Below are 13,830 nucleotides of genomic sequence, written 5' to 3'. Positions count from 1 at the left end.
TGCTAACAAAAATTTGATTTTACTTGACAAGATGAACTCAATAGTGCAGACTGTGTGGGATTGCCAGGCCTTCTCCCCCACCCTCCTCATGTTTCACCACCTTGTGATGGCATAAGGATGAAGCAACCAAACAGCAACTTTGCACCAGTGAAGGAAAAAGTGGGGTTTTATGTGGAGTTAGCAGCAGTGTTACAAGAGAAGAACGAAATAAAAAATTAACATAGCCAAACCAAATCGTTGTCCCTGCACAAGCCAGAGTTACTCCTTCAGCACAGTTAGCTGCTTCAGAACGTTATCAACGTCATGTGTAATTGCTCTGACGTTGGGATTTTGTTTATCATGAATTCAGTTGTTTTGTTTTTGTTGTGATTTGCCAACCAATCATTTTTATTGTAAGTCTGGACAGCAGTTTTCTATGCTGGAGGACTTTGCTTTGATTTTAGTGATTGATTGCATTAATTAAAATAGGTTCATCAGTGAGTAACACCCTGCCAGGGTTCATAGGACAACAAGACTGTTAAAAATTAAAGCAATTAGCATTACACAAGAGAGTCGTGTTCACTGATTTCATGCTTGTTCCCTGTGCCGATTACACCTCAATTTGCTCATAACCTTGGAAAAGTTGTCCGTCTAATTGCTCAAGTAAATTGTATGTGATCAAATAAAGCCTGCCACTATATCACAGTCTGACATTTTTCTAATTTCCGTAAGTCCTAGGAATTAATATTGAACATTTTTAGCATTAATATGATGCACTGTACTCCATCATCAAATTAAAGATTATTCTTGTGACTTGTTGGATGAAAATCACCATTTGTAATGGTGTGAGCTGTTCTGGCACAAAGCTGAACTAACATGTTAATTGCTGCACTGATTCCCTGCCACTGTTCTCACTGGTTATTTTGAGTGAAATGTCCAAGGAGGTTCACTCTGCCTTTACAAAAGAAATGACCACAAAGTGCAATCAGGAAGCCAAATCATACCTCTTAGTGTTACAATACAATCATTTGTCAACAATCAAAGTAAAAATTCTAAAGTTCTTAGGCATTGCATGTAGAACGTACAACAGCTACATCGGAGCACCTCAGCATTTATTTGTGTAACTTTTAATAAGAGGCATTTCACAATGGCCACAATCAGTTTTCTTAATCACAGATGCGAACAGCTTACCAGTCATTCAAATCACATAGATGATTGCCGGCCAAGCAACAAGAGACATAACAGGATTAAGGGACGCACACAGCACAGCATTACATTCTTTGTTTTCATATTTCTCAGAAACACAAAGGATTTCTTTTTTCTGCTTAGCAACACACTGATTTTTTTTAAATGAGCGCAAAAATAATCAAGTTCAGCACGTTGTCAGTCAGGTTACAGTTGATTTTTACACCTTCACTCTGGGTTTTTCCTCAAAGCCATACAGCAATTACAGACGAAGTGAACAGGTAGATAAATCAGGCACTGTTGAGCAATGTAATGGAGAGCAACCAATAAAATATTGTAAAAGTCAATATTCAAAACATGTTTAATGATGTTCTAAAATTCAAGAAAAAATTGTGTGCCGAAATACATCTAATGAACTGATTAAATGAGGATATTGAAATACATTTAGTCTGAATATGCACAGATGTTCAAGGAAGAAGATTAGCATAAATACTGTAAACAGAAGGGAGCTGCTGCACCTGAAATAAACTCTGTAAAGCTCAGTCTTTGACTATGTATTTAATGGGATAATACTATCTATTGGAAACAAGACACAATTTTGTGCCGTTTTTACTTTCAAAAATGTGATGTAATATAGCAATACAATAGTTGAAAACATGCATGTAAACAGTTTTCTAGTTTTCTTTCCCTTAAAGGCTGGAGAAGATCTTTAATTCAGCTGGCAACCCCTCTGTGCCAATTAGTTACAGTTGCCATTATATATATATATATATATATATATATATATATATATATATATATATATATATATATATATATATATATATATATATACTGTTTCAAGCCAACTAATGAATGTCAGGTTTTATAAACTTAAAAAACAACAATATTAAAATGTATGTATGTACTGTGTAGTATTCTGTGAAGTGGAGTGCGCCGTACTGTGTAGTTCTTTTTGTGGGACTATTATGAGAAATTTATTTGCAGTGATGTACTTGTGCAACATTGTTTATATTTTTTAACAAGAAACCACAATTCTCAGAAAAGAAAATGTTAATTCTTATTGCCTGTCAGAATATTTGAATCCTTAAGCTTTTTGTTTCCCACTTTCTGCTATGCCACATAGCCATGTTTCAACAGTAGCCCAGGGAGCAAGCTATCGGGTTGGGACGAAATATTGTCAAGAATTTTTGTTCCAGTTCATATTTTATTAATGCAACCGGTCTACCTTGATACTGAATGCAATCCTGATTTAATGAAGCCAATCAGGGGATTAAGATACTGTCTCCAGCTATGCTTCTTTGTCTTTCTTTTTTTGAGAAGCAAAGCTTTCCTGGCACATGTAGGCAGCAAACTTTCAGGTATGGTGTACCTGAAATGCCAAGGCAAGAGAGTGGAAATTAAAAGTAGGTAAGAAGCACAGAGTTGGTTATATGGAGAACTATACATGTTTAAATCTTAATATTTAAATCTCATTATGGTTTAGAGCCAGAAAAACAAAAAGCATTAAAAGTATAAAAATATCACAATCTGCATTTAAATTTTTTTCAGAGCTGATAAATATTTTTAAAACAAATCTGAAACAAAACTAGACGTTTTGTGAAACAGGAAGGAAATACCAAATGTGGATGGTAACATGTTGTTTTTAACAGTACCATCTGTACATTTCTTACAGCAGTCACCAAATGGACTGTGTCCTTGACAAAAAGACCAAAAAGATAGAATATATAAAATGATGTTTGGCAGCTTATTGGTAACACAGAAAAAGGATGGGGTAAGCACTTTATCAGCTAAGAGCCTCTGTGTAGGTGTATTCTGGGGAAGAAAGCAGGTGAAAAATATATAATTTGTACTACCAGCAAAATGAGTCTCTCCATTGGAAATACCTTTTGTGCAAATATCTTGAAACAATATTAATCTTGGATTTAAGAGAAGAAGAAAACCTTAACATAAGAAAGGAAGGTAACAGAGTACAGTTCTTGTCACGGTTAGTACAGATGGCTTGAGCAAAGACAACACTCAGGGGACTGCTCCTGTTATTTGTGAGAATACAGTATTTAGGTGAAAATACTTAATTTCTTGCTTTTTATGTTCCTGTTTTGACAGAGAAAATGTCCTGAATCCTATTTATAATTTATTTTTTATCAGAAAAACTTCAGTGTTAATAAAAAAAAAATTGTTGCATGACTGTGGTGCAGTTAAACATACACACATAAAATAAGGACTTATTACACGGAACAAATTGAGTCTTACGCAATCACCATATGGCCTGCTAATATACAATAGCCTATTTATTTGGAAGGAATGTGCTGATATGTGTCTATGCACATCATAGTGGTGCAGGCCAGAATTGTTGTGGTTTTTAAATTACAGTTTTGTCTCAAATACCATATTTTTTGGACTATAAGGCGCACTTAAAATCCTTACATTTTCTCCAAAATTGATGGTGCATCTTATAATTCAGTGCACCTTATATATGATTACTGTACTTGTGCTTACTGACTGATTTTATGTGGTGCAATGCACTCACAAATCTGTTAAAATGTGTAAGTACAACTTTGGTTAGCAATGAAGCTGCTCCGCTCAATGGCTATTCAGAGCATTACGGTACACTGTGTAACTACCTGATCGGACCCCTGAGCTGTCTACAAGACTGCCTGACTGTAATGTCTAAACTAGAAGTGAATTCATGTAAGGCAGCCCGCGCCCAGAGTACGCGCTAGCAACAATAAGTAAGTTAATTCAATATACAAGAAAACTTTATTTTGGCCTTATGTAGAAACAGGACAGTGTAGTACAACTACTCTGTCCTCCCAACAGAGACTGATAGCTCTCCCTCTCAGGAGAGAGCTATGTATGCGGAGGGGCGGAGTGATATTACACACTTGGGAAGAATATTTAATGCGCCTTATGGTCTAAAAAATACGGTAGGAATTTGCCACTGTGGTGAATAATAGGCAGACGAGGCTTACAATAGTCCCTTTAAAGTCTTCCATAGGGTGTTGGTTTTCTATGTTTTCAGGCTTCTAATTTCCGACAGTAATTCTCCTAAAATCTTACTGGATAAATTAGCATACACATCTTCCCTTGATGAACTAAAAATTAGAGCTGAAGACTTTGCTTTCATAACTTTTGTCTTGTGTGGAAATTGTGTTACGCATTGAAGCTCAAGTTTGGTGATCCAAATGTATTATAATCATACTGCCAAATTCTGGCCTTATTCTTGCCTGCCTTTTGTTCTCTTTCTTTGATACATGTTCCTTAATCTTTGTCATGGAAATGAATATAACTAAAGTGAGGTACAAGCTTCCACCCAAATGAAAAGGAAATTGTGCACAAATAATGAGAAATGCCTTTTAATAAACCGCATTAAAGGAAATTATCAGTTCAAAGCATGATGGTGGGTCATCGCTAAAGGTAATCAGCAGAGAATACAAAACATCTATTATTCAAAGTAACTTTAAACCTTATTTTTGCTGTCTTCATAAGAAGGTGAAGATCTTTATTTGTTATTTAAATTGTTACTTTTGTCTGATAATTTTGCTTTTGACTAAGATTTATAGCCCAACCTTTTTTCCAAACATGACCCCAAAGTCTTACAAATCAAAAGGGTGGGAAAAATGAATGATTGGCTCAAACGCTTGCATTACTATCATGGCTGCTCTTTATTTACCTCTTTGTCTTTAATAATAAGCATTTGTTAGTTGTGCTGATGTGTTTTCATAATTCCAGAGTACATTATGAAAGGAAGTGACAAGGTCAGTTGAATGATTTCACCATTCGAAGTGACCTTTTTTATGATGTTATAAGCACATTCACAGCTTATTTTCTATCGCTCCATCTGTTTCAGCCTCTGCCTGGCAAAAACAATAAGAGGGCTGATGAAACAGAACGAACCCGACAGCTTTCTTTAATCCTGTAACATCTCATTTATCTGGGTAACAGTTTGTTTTCCCTGACTAAAATGTTTCGAGCTGGCTCGGTTTATGGAACCATTAACTGTCCACTGTTTAGAGTAGGAAGATGGGTATTATTCCTCTTCTATGCAGTCGCTTTGTTTGGCGTGTTCCCCAGGGTCACGAGTGTTTGATAGCAAAAAGCTACCACAGACCTCTTTGGATTGTTGTCTCCCATCACGGCTCTATATAACAGGCGTGATGAATACTTTTGTGTAAGATTATTGGGAGCAGGGGTATGTGTTTTTTTTTTTCCTTTTTTTTTTTTTTTTTTTGTCAAACAAACCAATCTCATTGCAGAACTTTTGACAAATAGAGCGTTCCAAAGGTAAACACTTTTTCTTTTCTTTTTTCCTTTTTTTTTTTTGTTTCACAACAAATGCCCAACAATTATACACTTAGAATTAATTTACAAGATTTGACTCAGCATGAAAACACCTGTTTGGAAAAGTCAAGACCAGTCAGACTGTGGTTGCTGACTCATGGATTTGTAAGACATAAAGCCTGCTCAATATACAGAAACTTGCAGATGCCATGTCAGCACTTAATTTCTTACCCTGAACAGCCACACTTTCACTATCCAGCGATGCAAAAAAATAATTTTGCATGCTTTGTGCTGAGTCTGGGCTTCATTAACACAAGCTTTACTAAGATACTGAAACTTTTTTATTTCACTTCCTGCAACGTTTTGGACAAATCCAATGTTGATCCCTCAGTTTCATAGCCATTACATAAAAACATATTAACCATCTCTTGGGGATAGTTTGACAATCAAACTGGTGTCTCAGTCTGTTTGCCATCAAGCAAATAAACACATTTCCTTAAATGTTTCCCCATAATTTCAAAATATTCCTGCTTATTTCCAGGTTTCAAACGAATCTCAGAAAACAGAGGTCTTAGAGCCGGCTTCTTTTGCTGCACATGGGAGGACTGCAGTTTCCATTTTCAAAGTCACACTGGGAGACAGCAAAGGGATGGTAGAAGTTGAGTCCTTAATCTCATACTGTGTTCTGGAACTTGAGATGGAGGCATCTAGTAAAATCTTCGGGAATGGTGGTGAGTCTCTGACAGAGCTTTTTCCCTCTGAGTGGGAGCAAACGAGTTCCCGGAAGCATTCTCTGAATCGCGTGGACAGCAGGCTGTAGATGATGGGGTTTACCGCAGAGCTTAGGTAGAAGAAGATGCCAGACAGGATGTGGACGTATTGATAAACATTGTGCATCACGTCGGTCCATTGGCTGACTGAGCTCCACAGAAGCCGCTCAATATGGAAGGGAGCCCAGCAGACTCCAAATACAGCCACAACAATCGCTGCAGGATCAAGCCAGACAGGGAGAAAGATTGCAGTTATCCTTAAAGAATGCTCTGCATTTCCAGGTATTACAGTTTGTTTAAAGCTGTTTGACTTGTGGTGCATATGAGTGCTGTTTATCCCTATGAAATCAAGTCCCTATCAACACCTTTAAATGAGCCATTAGGCACCCAAAGCCAATTAAATTTGTTTTTAGGAATCCTAACAAAATAATTAATAATGTCAGAAATAAAATCATTATTTTACGGTAAGATTCACACATGGACCACAGTCTTTTCAGGTTGTCTAATGTGTAAGCTGAAATGTTTTACAATAAAAAACACAGATGTGTCTAACGTAGCACACTTGCTTCCTGCTGTCTGTAAATCAAATGGCTGAGAAAGACTCTAGCAAAAAATGCAAATTCAGAAGCAATTATCCTTAAATTATAGCTCTTGCTCAGTAAATGTTTGGTGTTTTGTGGCTGTAACAGCCAATTCTCTTCCAAATAGCAATGTGATACGAGGCAAAAAACAAAAATACTGAAATCCTGTTACAGCTATTTGATATAAGGCCCAAAACAGAAATAGACAAGTGTAAAATGTTCCAAAGACCTAAAGAATTTGCCTACCTATCTATAGCCAGTTCTGAAAATATCTATTTCAGGATGCTTAGCTTTTGTTGTTTTTGATGCTGGCTTACATTCCTCACCTTGCCTTCTGCAAATTAATCTCTTACTGGTCTCCCCCTGAAGGAGGCTTAGCATGAACTGAATAAATTTAGCTTTTTATTGTGTGCCTATGTCATCAGAATAACGTGGTTTGTGTGGCATTACAGATATTAGGAGATATTTAGATACATTGTATAAAAAGACACATAATAACTTTTCCCCACTACCCAACATTAAAGGTAGAGTCTGCGATTTTTCCAGAAGTTTCCCCAAGTCCCTTTTTGAACAACAGCGCATGCGCAAGACCGTCTTGACCTGCTCTTTCGCTCCTCAGGGGGGTGGCATGAAAAACAATCTCCCAAATCCACTCTGGTCTTATTTTTTTCTACTGATGCCTTCCTCTCCTTCTCATAAACTTGTACGCAGTTTGCTCTGAGCCATGTTCAAATTATACAGTGAGAGCAGCGGAGCTAGAATGAACGGCTAACACTGAAGCTAACCGCTAAGCTAACTGGATACAGAAACTCTAGAAGTGTGCATCTACAGCCGTGTGCATACAGAAACCTACAAGGAACGTGCACGCACACTGGCGTTAAGTGTGCAAGTCAGAATTATTGGCATGTAGGACAACCAGTAGATAAGGTGATATCCCAGGAACCTGAAGGACAGACGGGGTGGGGGCAGGATCAATCCTCTGATCAATTCTGCCATTCGGTCTGAATGACAGGTGTTGGGAGATCCCCCTGAGGAGCGGAAGAGCACGTAGAAGGTGGGTGGTGGTTTTGCACATGCTCGCAGTTATTCGAAAAGGGACTTCGGCATTTCTTGCCTGAATTTACGGAAGAATCATTCACTCTAACTTTAAGTCAGTTAGGATTACCAGAATAAGTTCTCATTTCTATTTTAGAAATTATCCTATTACTTATATTCCGATGTTAACTTTTTTTTATAAATAGACAGGAAATTTCACTGAGACTGTCTTATTTACAAGATAAACCTGTAACATGAACACAAGATAACAAATAACACAATAATCGTAAAACTTTTTTTTGGTATTTAGAAAGGAGAGTTACAAACAAAACTTAAAAACATACACTAAGATAACTTTACCTTTGAATAATTTCAGAAAGCCCATTAGATGAGATAACTTTGAGCTTATAAAAGGGTAATACACAACATTTTAGTTAAAAGGATTGTTTTAAGGTAACAAACACATTGCCTTGTGGGGAAATCAAAAGAATAAGTTATCAGGAACAGAATTGTGGACCTCCCCAAGTCTGGAGCAATAATTCCCAAATACCTGAAGGTGACACGTCATGTCCAAGGGATGAACAAGTTTTGGTGTAAAATATGTGTATCATCATCTGAACAAAAGCAAAAGACCTAGTGAAGATGCTGGCTGAGGCTTGTAGGCCACTGCAATTATCCACAAATTCATCAGGTTGTGTGGGTGTTTTGCTGCAGGATGGACCGACTGGCTTCACAAAACCGATGGGATAATGGGGATCATCTCAGGACATCTTGCAGCAAGTTGAAGTTTTTAAAATCAATGGGTCTTCCAAAGGGACAATGACCCGAAGCATATTGCAAAATTAGATAAAAATTGCCTTAAAAACAACAAGGACCGTGTTTTGTAGTGGTCTCATAAAGGTCTATTGTTGGTTTCATTGATACAATTAGGGCTTAATTGAAAAGTTGTGTGTGAGAAAGGCAGTTTAAAAACCTGACTCAGTTACACCAGTTCTGTCTAAAGGAATAAGCCAATGTTTAAAATGAAATCTATTCTGAGAAACTTATGGAATGATACCCAACATGCTTTACACAAGTTATAGAGTTTAAAAAGCAATTCTACCAAATGCTAAGTAAACATATGTAAACTATTAACTATTAATTTTGTTTAAAACGTTCTCAAAGGATTCTTTCTCTGTCATAATTTGTGACTTTCTGTTTCCCTGGGGTCACGTTGCATTACAACAAGGACTAGTTTCTCTAGGCATCACATCAACATAGGAAAAATAACATAACAATCTTTCTTCAGTAAGGCAGATAAATTAAACTTCATGAGTCAAACTGCCAACCACTAATGGTTAACAGTGTGTGCTAAATATAAAGAACAAAAAAGCCAATTATTTCTCATGCATAACGTTTTAGTATTGTTGATGGTCCTGCTTACTTATAGTGATATATATAGATATATATCCCTCTTGTCAATGAAAATAAGTAGATATCAGCCTATTTCAACATTTAGAGGAGAAGGAGCTTTATGATCCTTGAATAAAGATCCTCATATTACAGGTATTGTCAGAGGTTTTATTATGTTTTTATTGTAAGTGGCTTTGGCCAGTAAATTACTTGGATGTTAACAGAAAAGGTTACCCAGATTTGGTATATAAACTTCTTTATAAAACCACAGCAGTTGGTGATATTTTTCCTGTATAGGAATGGAGTACATGCACAACATGTAACCATTTCATATTAGGAGTTGATTGCAGAACCTGTTGGGGTTTGCATCACCTTGGCAACCAAACAGATTGCTTTTAGTAGTACTTTTAACATGTCTTGCATGGTTCTGTGTTAGTCATTCATCTCAGAGTCGTCATGTGCACTTAAACGTACATTTCATTTATGGCAAACAAATAGATTAGTCTACTGTCTACATACGCTGCATAACTGGAGAAAGAGCAGAAATTCTGTTAAATGTTTCTGATGGGATTTAAAATTTGCATCTTGTGATTTATCTGCCAGCATGTGTCCTCCGGTAAAATAAACTTGTAAAAGCAATGCTCTAATCTACCTTAGGTTGCACTGCTTTACTGAGTTGCACAGCCAAACTCAATAGCAAACATGATCTGATCTTCAACCTGAAATGTAATTCTGGTTTGAGAGAGATATGAATTTGAAGGAAGATTCAATCTGTGAATATTTTTTATTATTTGTGTGTGCTGGATGTGTCCGTTCATAAACCTTGTATTTCTTATAAGCTAAGAAAAAACAACATTTGCTGTTTAAAATAATTATAATTTTTTTTTAATGACGCTGGTATTGTTGCTGTGGTAGTGCAGTAAATCAAGGTGAAACTTGGTGGGAGGCCTGAATCGAATCTCTACCTGGAATTAGTTAAACTCTTCACCATTGGTTCTTTAACTTTCAAGGAAGGCAGTTTATTGTTCTCCAGACCAGTTTTTGTTTTTTGTGTCCTAACTTTTTATACTATGGTGGTGATATAAAGGCAAAATAGGTTGTGTACTAATTTTTAAACACAATCAAAATATTACCTATTTCACACATGCTTGGTCCCAATTTTTTGTAAATATTTTTAGACTACATTCATAGTATCCATGAATGTGACTGTGTTGCCATGATTGCACATGCCCTAAAGATATCTTAAACCAACAATATCTGATATTTTGTTTTCCTAAGGCAGTTGTGACATGGTGATGTTTTTTTTATCCATTTACACCCACTACAGAGCTTCATTCTAAAAAAAAATGTATTCAAATAATCTGTTTTCTATAACATTAAATATTTACAGCCAGCATTCAAATGTATGATAGAAACCACATAGGCCAATTCTATAAATGTTTGAAGAGGTACAAAACCTTTAACTTCTGAGCTGTTTTTTTCTATCAGATTTGATACGCAGCTTCATTTCTCTGGAAGTGTAATCAATAAACTAGCAAGGTTCTGGAAATACTTGAGCGCTTTTTTTGGTTGTTTTTTTTCCTACTGACACTCGCTTGCTTATGAGAAAAGCTCTGACAAAGGCACGGATACAGAGATGTGTTGTGAACCTCCAACTGATGCGCTACAATTGTGTTTGAGATTATATTGGAAACCTGTGGCTTACAGTGAAAAGAACCTGTGGAGATAACAGGCCTTCTGATTGACTACTTCTGGAATTTTGTTGCAGCTATTATTCTCATTATTTGGAAAGAGAAGATGACATTAACTAAACTTATTTTAATAAAAAGATCTAAAAAGGCATTAAGGCATAATCATACACAATTAAAAATGAAATTATCCTTGGAACGTTATACTCACAGAGCATCTTGATGACCTGTCTTCTGCGGCTATTCTCCGCGGAGATCCTCCTCCTGTTGCTGCTGCAGCAGTTCCTTCCCAGGTTCTTCCTGGCATGCCGCCTTTCTCTACCCAAATGAACGCCCATCACTAGATAGAGCACGCTAATAATCATCATCGGAACAAAGTAGAAACACACAGTTGTGATTTGCATCACCAAGTTATAGATCCACAGGGGCTTGATCACAGCACAAATGGCGGATTCCTCCATTCTCTCAGGCAGGTAGAAGATGCCATGAAGCGAGGTGTTAGGGATGGCACAGATCATAGACAACGCCCACACAATGGTGATGACGCGTTTGGCATGCTGGTTGGTCGAGAGGTAGCGCGTTTTGAGTGGATGCACCACAGCGATGTACCTCTCCACACTGAGTGCCGTGACATTGAGGATAGAGGCGAAGCAGACCGTCTCGAAAAGGAAGGTCTTGAAGTAGCAGCCGCCCTCGCCAAAGGGGAATGGATAGTTCTCCCAAAGGTCGTAAATCTCCAACGGCATCCCAAACATCAGCACGAGAAGGTCCGACACAGCCAGGCTCACAAGGTAAAAGTTAGTGGGGTTTCGCATCTTCTTGTGCTTTGCTATCACTGCACACGTGAGAAGGTTTCCAGACAACCCGGTGAGGAAGATCAAAAGGTAAACTGTCGTCACAGGGAAAAAAAAGGGGGATCGCTTGGGACCGAGGATTTCAAAAAGGTTGATTTCCGTAAACTGCTCAACGGTGTCGTTCCCTGAAGCATTTGATGGCATGCTAGTGTTGTAGAGTGGGTCATATGAAGTGGAACCCTGCAAAGAAAGCTCCATTGTAATGTGGAAGGGCTGCAAAAATGATGGGAGGTGTCAACAATTCCTGCTGTGGCGTCTGGATTGGTTCAACTCCTGGGGCCTGAGTGGACAAGAAAAATAAGAAGAACAAACAGTGTTCTGATGATGAACAATCTTAAAACAATGTTTATTTGGGTCAAATGGATATTGCTTTTCCACTTTCATGGTAATGGCTTCGTGACCTAGCTTTTTGTTAGTGAAAACCTTCATTATAAACCATGCTGGAGAAGGGAAATGAGCCAACCAAACATTATTGGCAGTGCAGATTCCTGCGCTGATTAAAGCAATCGTTATCAATTTGGGATCCAACAATGGCAAACAAAATATCTTGAATTATTGTGTGCATGTGTTTAAATTTTAGATTGTGGAAATCTGATTACATTAAACCCGCATACAAAAAAACAAATGTGGATAGAATGATTAACATTTCCTTTCAGTCTATAAATTCTTTATTATTTATTTCTGATTTCACTGGTTGCAGATGCTATATGTCTAACATCACACATCTGAACCTGTGTGTTTGCATAAACATAATAATAGACATCATAAAAAAGCATTAGAATAATACAAATTTAAACTATGCCTACGTTTCAAGTTAGATTTTTTTATGTGTCAATGATTGTATTATTCTTCTTTCACACTCCTGACATTTTCTACTGATTAAGCATGCTGCCAACGACACAGACAGTGAAGTGGCAGATTCCTGTATGTGTTGCAGAATGTAGCTTTTACTGCCACAATAATGGGGTTGAAATGATTCTCATCAACCGTTTGCGGTTCAAGATAATTGCCATTACACAAGCTGTAATGATGCGCAAATGGCTCTTTCTGAAAGGTTAATTATGGTGCCAAGATCAACCAAATCTGGGATTATTTAATAACTATTTATTTAATAAATATTTAATATGGTAAGAGTAGGTTAAATGTTTTTAATAAAACATCCTAAAATACATTCTGCATTTTTATAGAAATCTTTCTGACTGTAATAAAAAATATTTAATGCAAATGAAATGGCTGCTATTTGTAGTCTTGTAAATATCATATCGTGATAGTGTTCCTTTTTGCTGAGATAATTAATGCAATTTGACCACATGAGCATATCAAAAATAATAAAACATCCCCACTTTTTTCTTAATAACAAAAAGGCTGCTAATGTTAATCTATAAAGCATACATGGCAGAAAATGTTGAAATAAATCCTCACCCTGATGTTGGTATGCAGGTCGCTTCTAATCGTGAACACGCTGTGCGGTCCTGCTTGAAAATGGAGCGGCAAACGCAAAGGATAATTAATGGATGTAAAAGTTGTTCCAAGCGCTTCGGCTCCGCACAGAGAAGAGGATGCAGAGAGAGGGTCCACAGTGGGAGGGAACTGCAACTGTGCCGCAGCTGTGCTCCCCTTCAGAGAGACATTACCTGGTGAAACAGAAAGAGGGGAAGCTGGACGGAGCCGCAGAGAGAAAGTGATGAAGGGCAGAGGGTAATCACGGGACTGTACATTGACTGATCAACCAATGCCTCCATAATATTTGCATATTGTAAACTTGAAGGCAGCAAAATGTTTCATTCTATTTTTAAGATAAAGAAGCACAGAAAAAAAATGCTGAAAGAGCATTTTTATTAAAATTTGATTGGCACACTTTCAGGTATAAAAGCCCTTTAGATGATAAAAATCTGCATTATAGCTATGTCCTGTTTTAAACCTACCCAACACGTGGGACCACATGGTGGTTTTGAAGGATTCTGACTGGCTGACATAGGTTTTAGCTTTGGTACACTGGTCCCTATACGTTTGGCATGTTTAAGATTTACACCCATCTAGTGGTGCACTAAATGAGTTACAAACC

At 37.2% G+C, this 13,830-nt stretch overlaps 1 protein-coding gene across 1 annotated transcript; it reads right to left on the bottom strand.

Annotated features, from left to right (window-relative positions):
• Positions 1 to 5,382: 5,382 nt before the first annotated feature.
• nmur3 (neuromedin U receptor 3) lies at positions 5,383 to 13,395 on the bottom strand. The gene is made up of 3 exons (XM_012881719.3): positions 13,188 to 13,395; positions 11,123 to 12,045; positions 5,383 to 6,431 (listed from the first exon to the last, which is right to left on the bottom strand). The coding sequence occupies exons 2-3, from the start codon at positions 11,961 to 11,963 to the stop codon at positions 6,001 to 6,003; spliced, it is 1,272 nt and encodes a 423-aa protein (XP_012737173.2). The 5' UTR covers positions 11,964 to 12,045; positions 13,188 to 13,395; the 3' UTR covers positions 5,383 to 6,000.
• Between the last annotated feature and the right edge of the window lie 435 nt (positions 13,396 to 13,830).

The sequence above is a fragment of the Fundulus heteroclitus genome, chromosome 20 (genome assembly GCF_011125445.2).
Source record: "Fundulus heteroclitus isolate FHET01 chromosome 20, MU-UCD_Fhet_4.1, whole genome shotgun sequence".
NCBI classification, from domain to species: Eukaryota; Metazoa; Chordata; class Actinopteri; order Cyprinodontiformes; family Fundulidae; genus Fundulus; species Fundulus heteroclitus.
The sequence above is the reverse complement of the archived record's forward strand: the minus strand, read 5'-3'. Positions and strand labels throughout refer to the sequence as shown.

Excerpts from the sequence above, each read along its gene's own strand:
- nmur3 (XM_012881719.3), bottom strand. The coding sequence starts at position 11,963 with ATGGAGCTTTCTTTGCAGGGTTCCACTTCATATGACCCACTCTACAAC. Across the intron at positions 6,432-11,122 it reads ACAGGTCATCAAGATGCTCT|CGATTGTTGTGGCTGTATTT; the intron begins GTGAGTATAACG and ends TTGATCCTGCAG.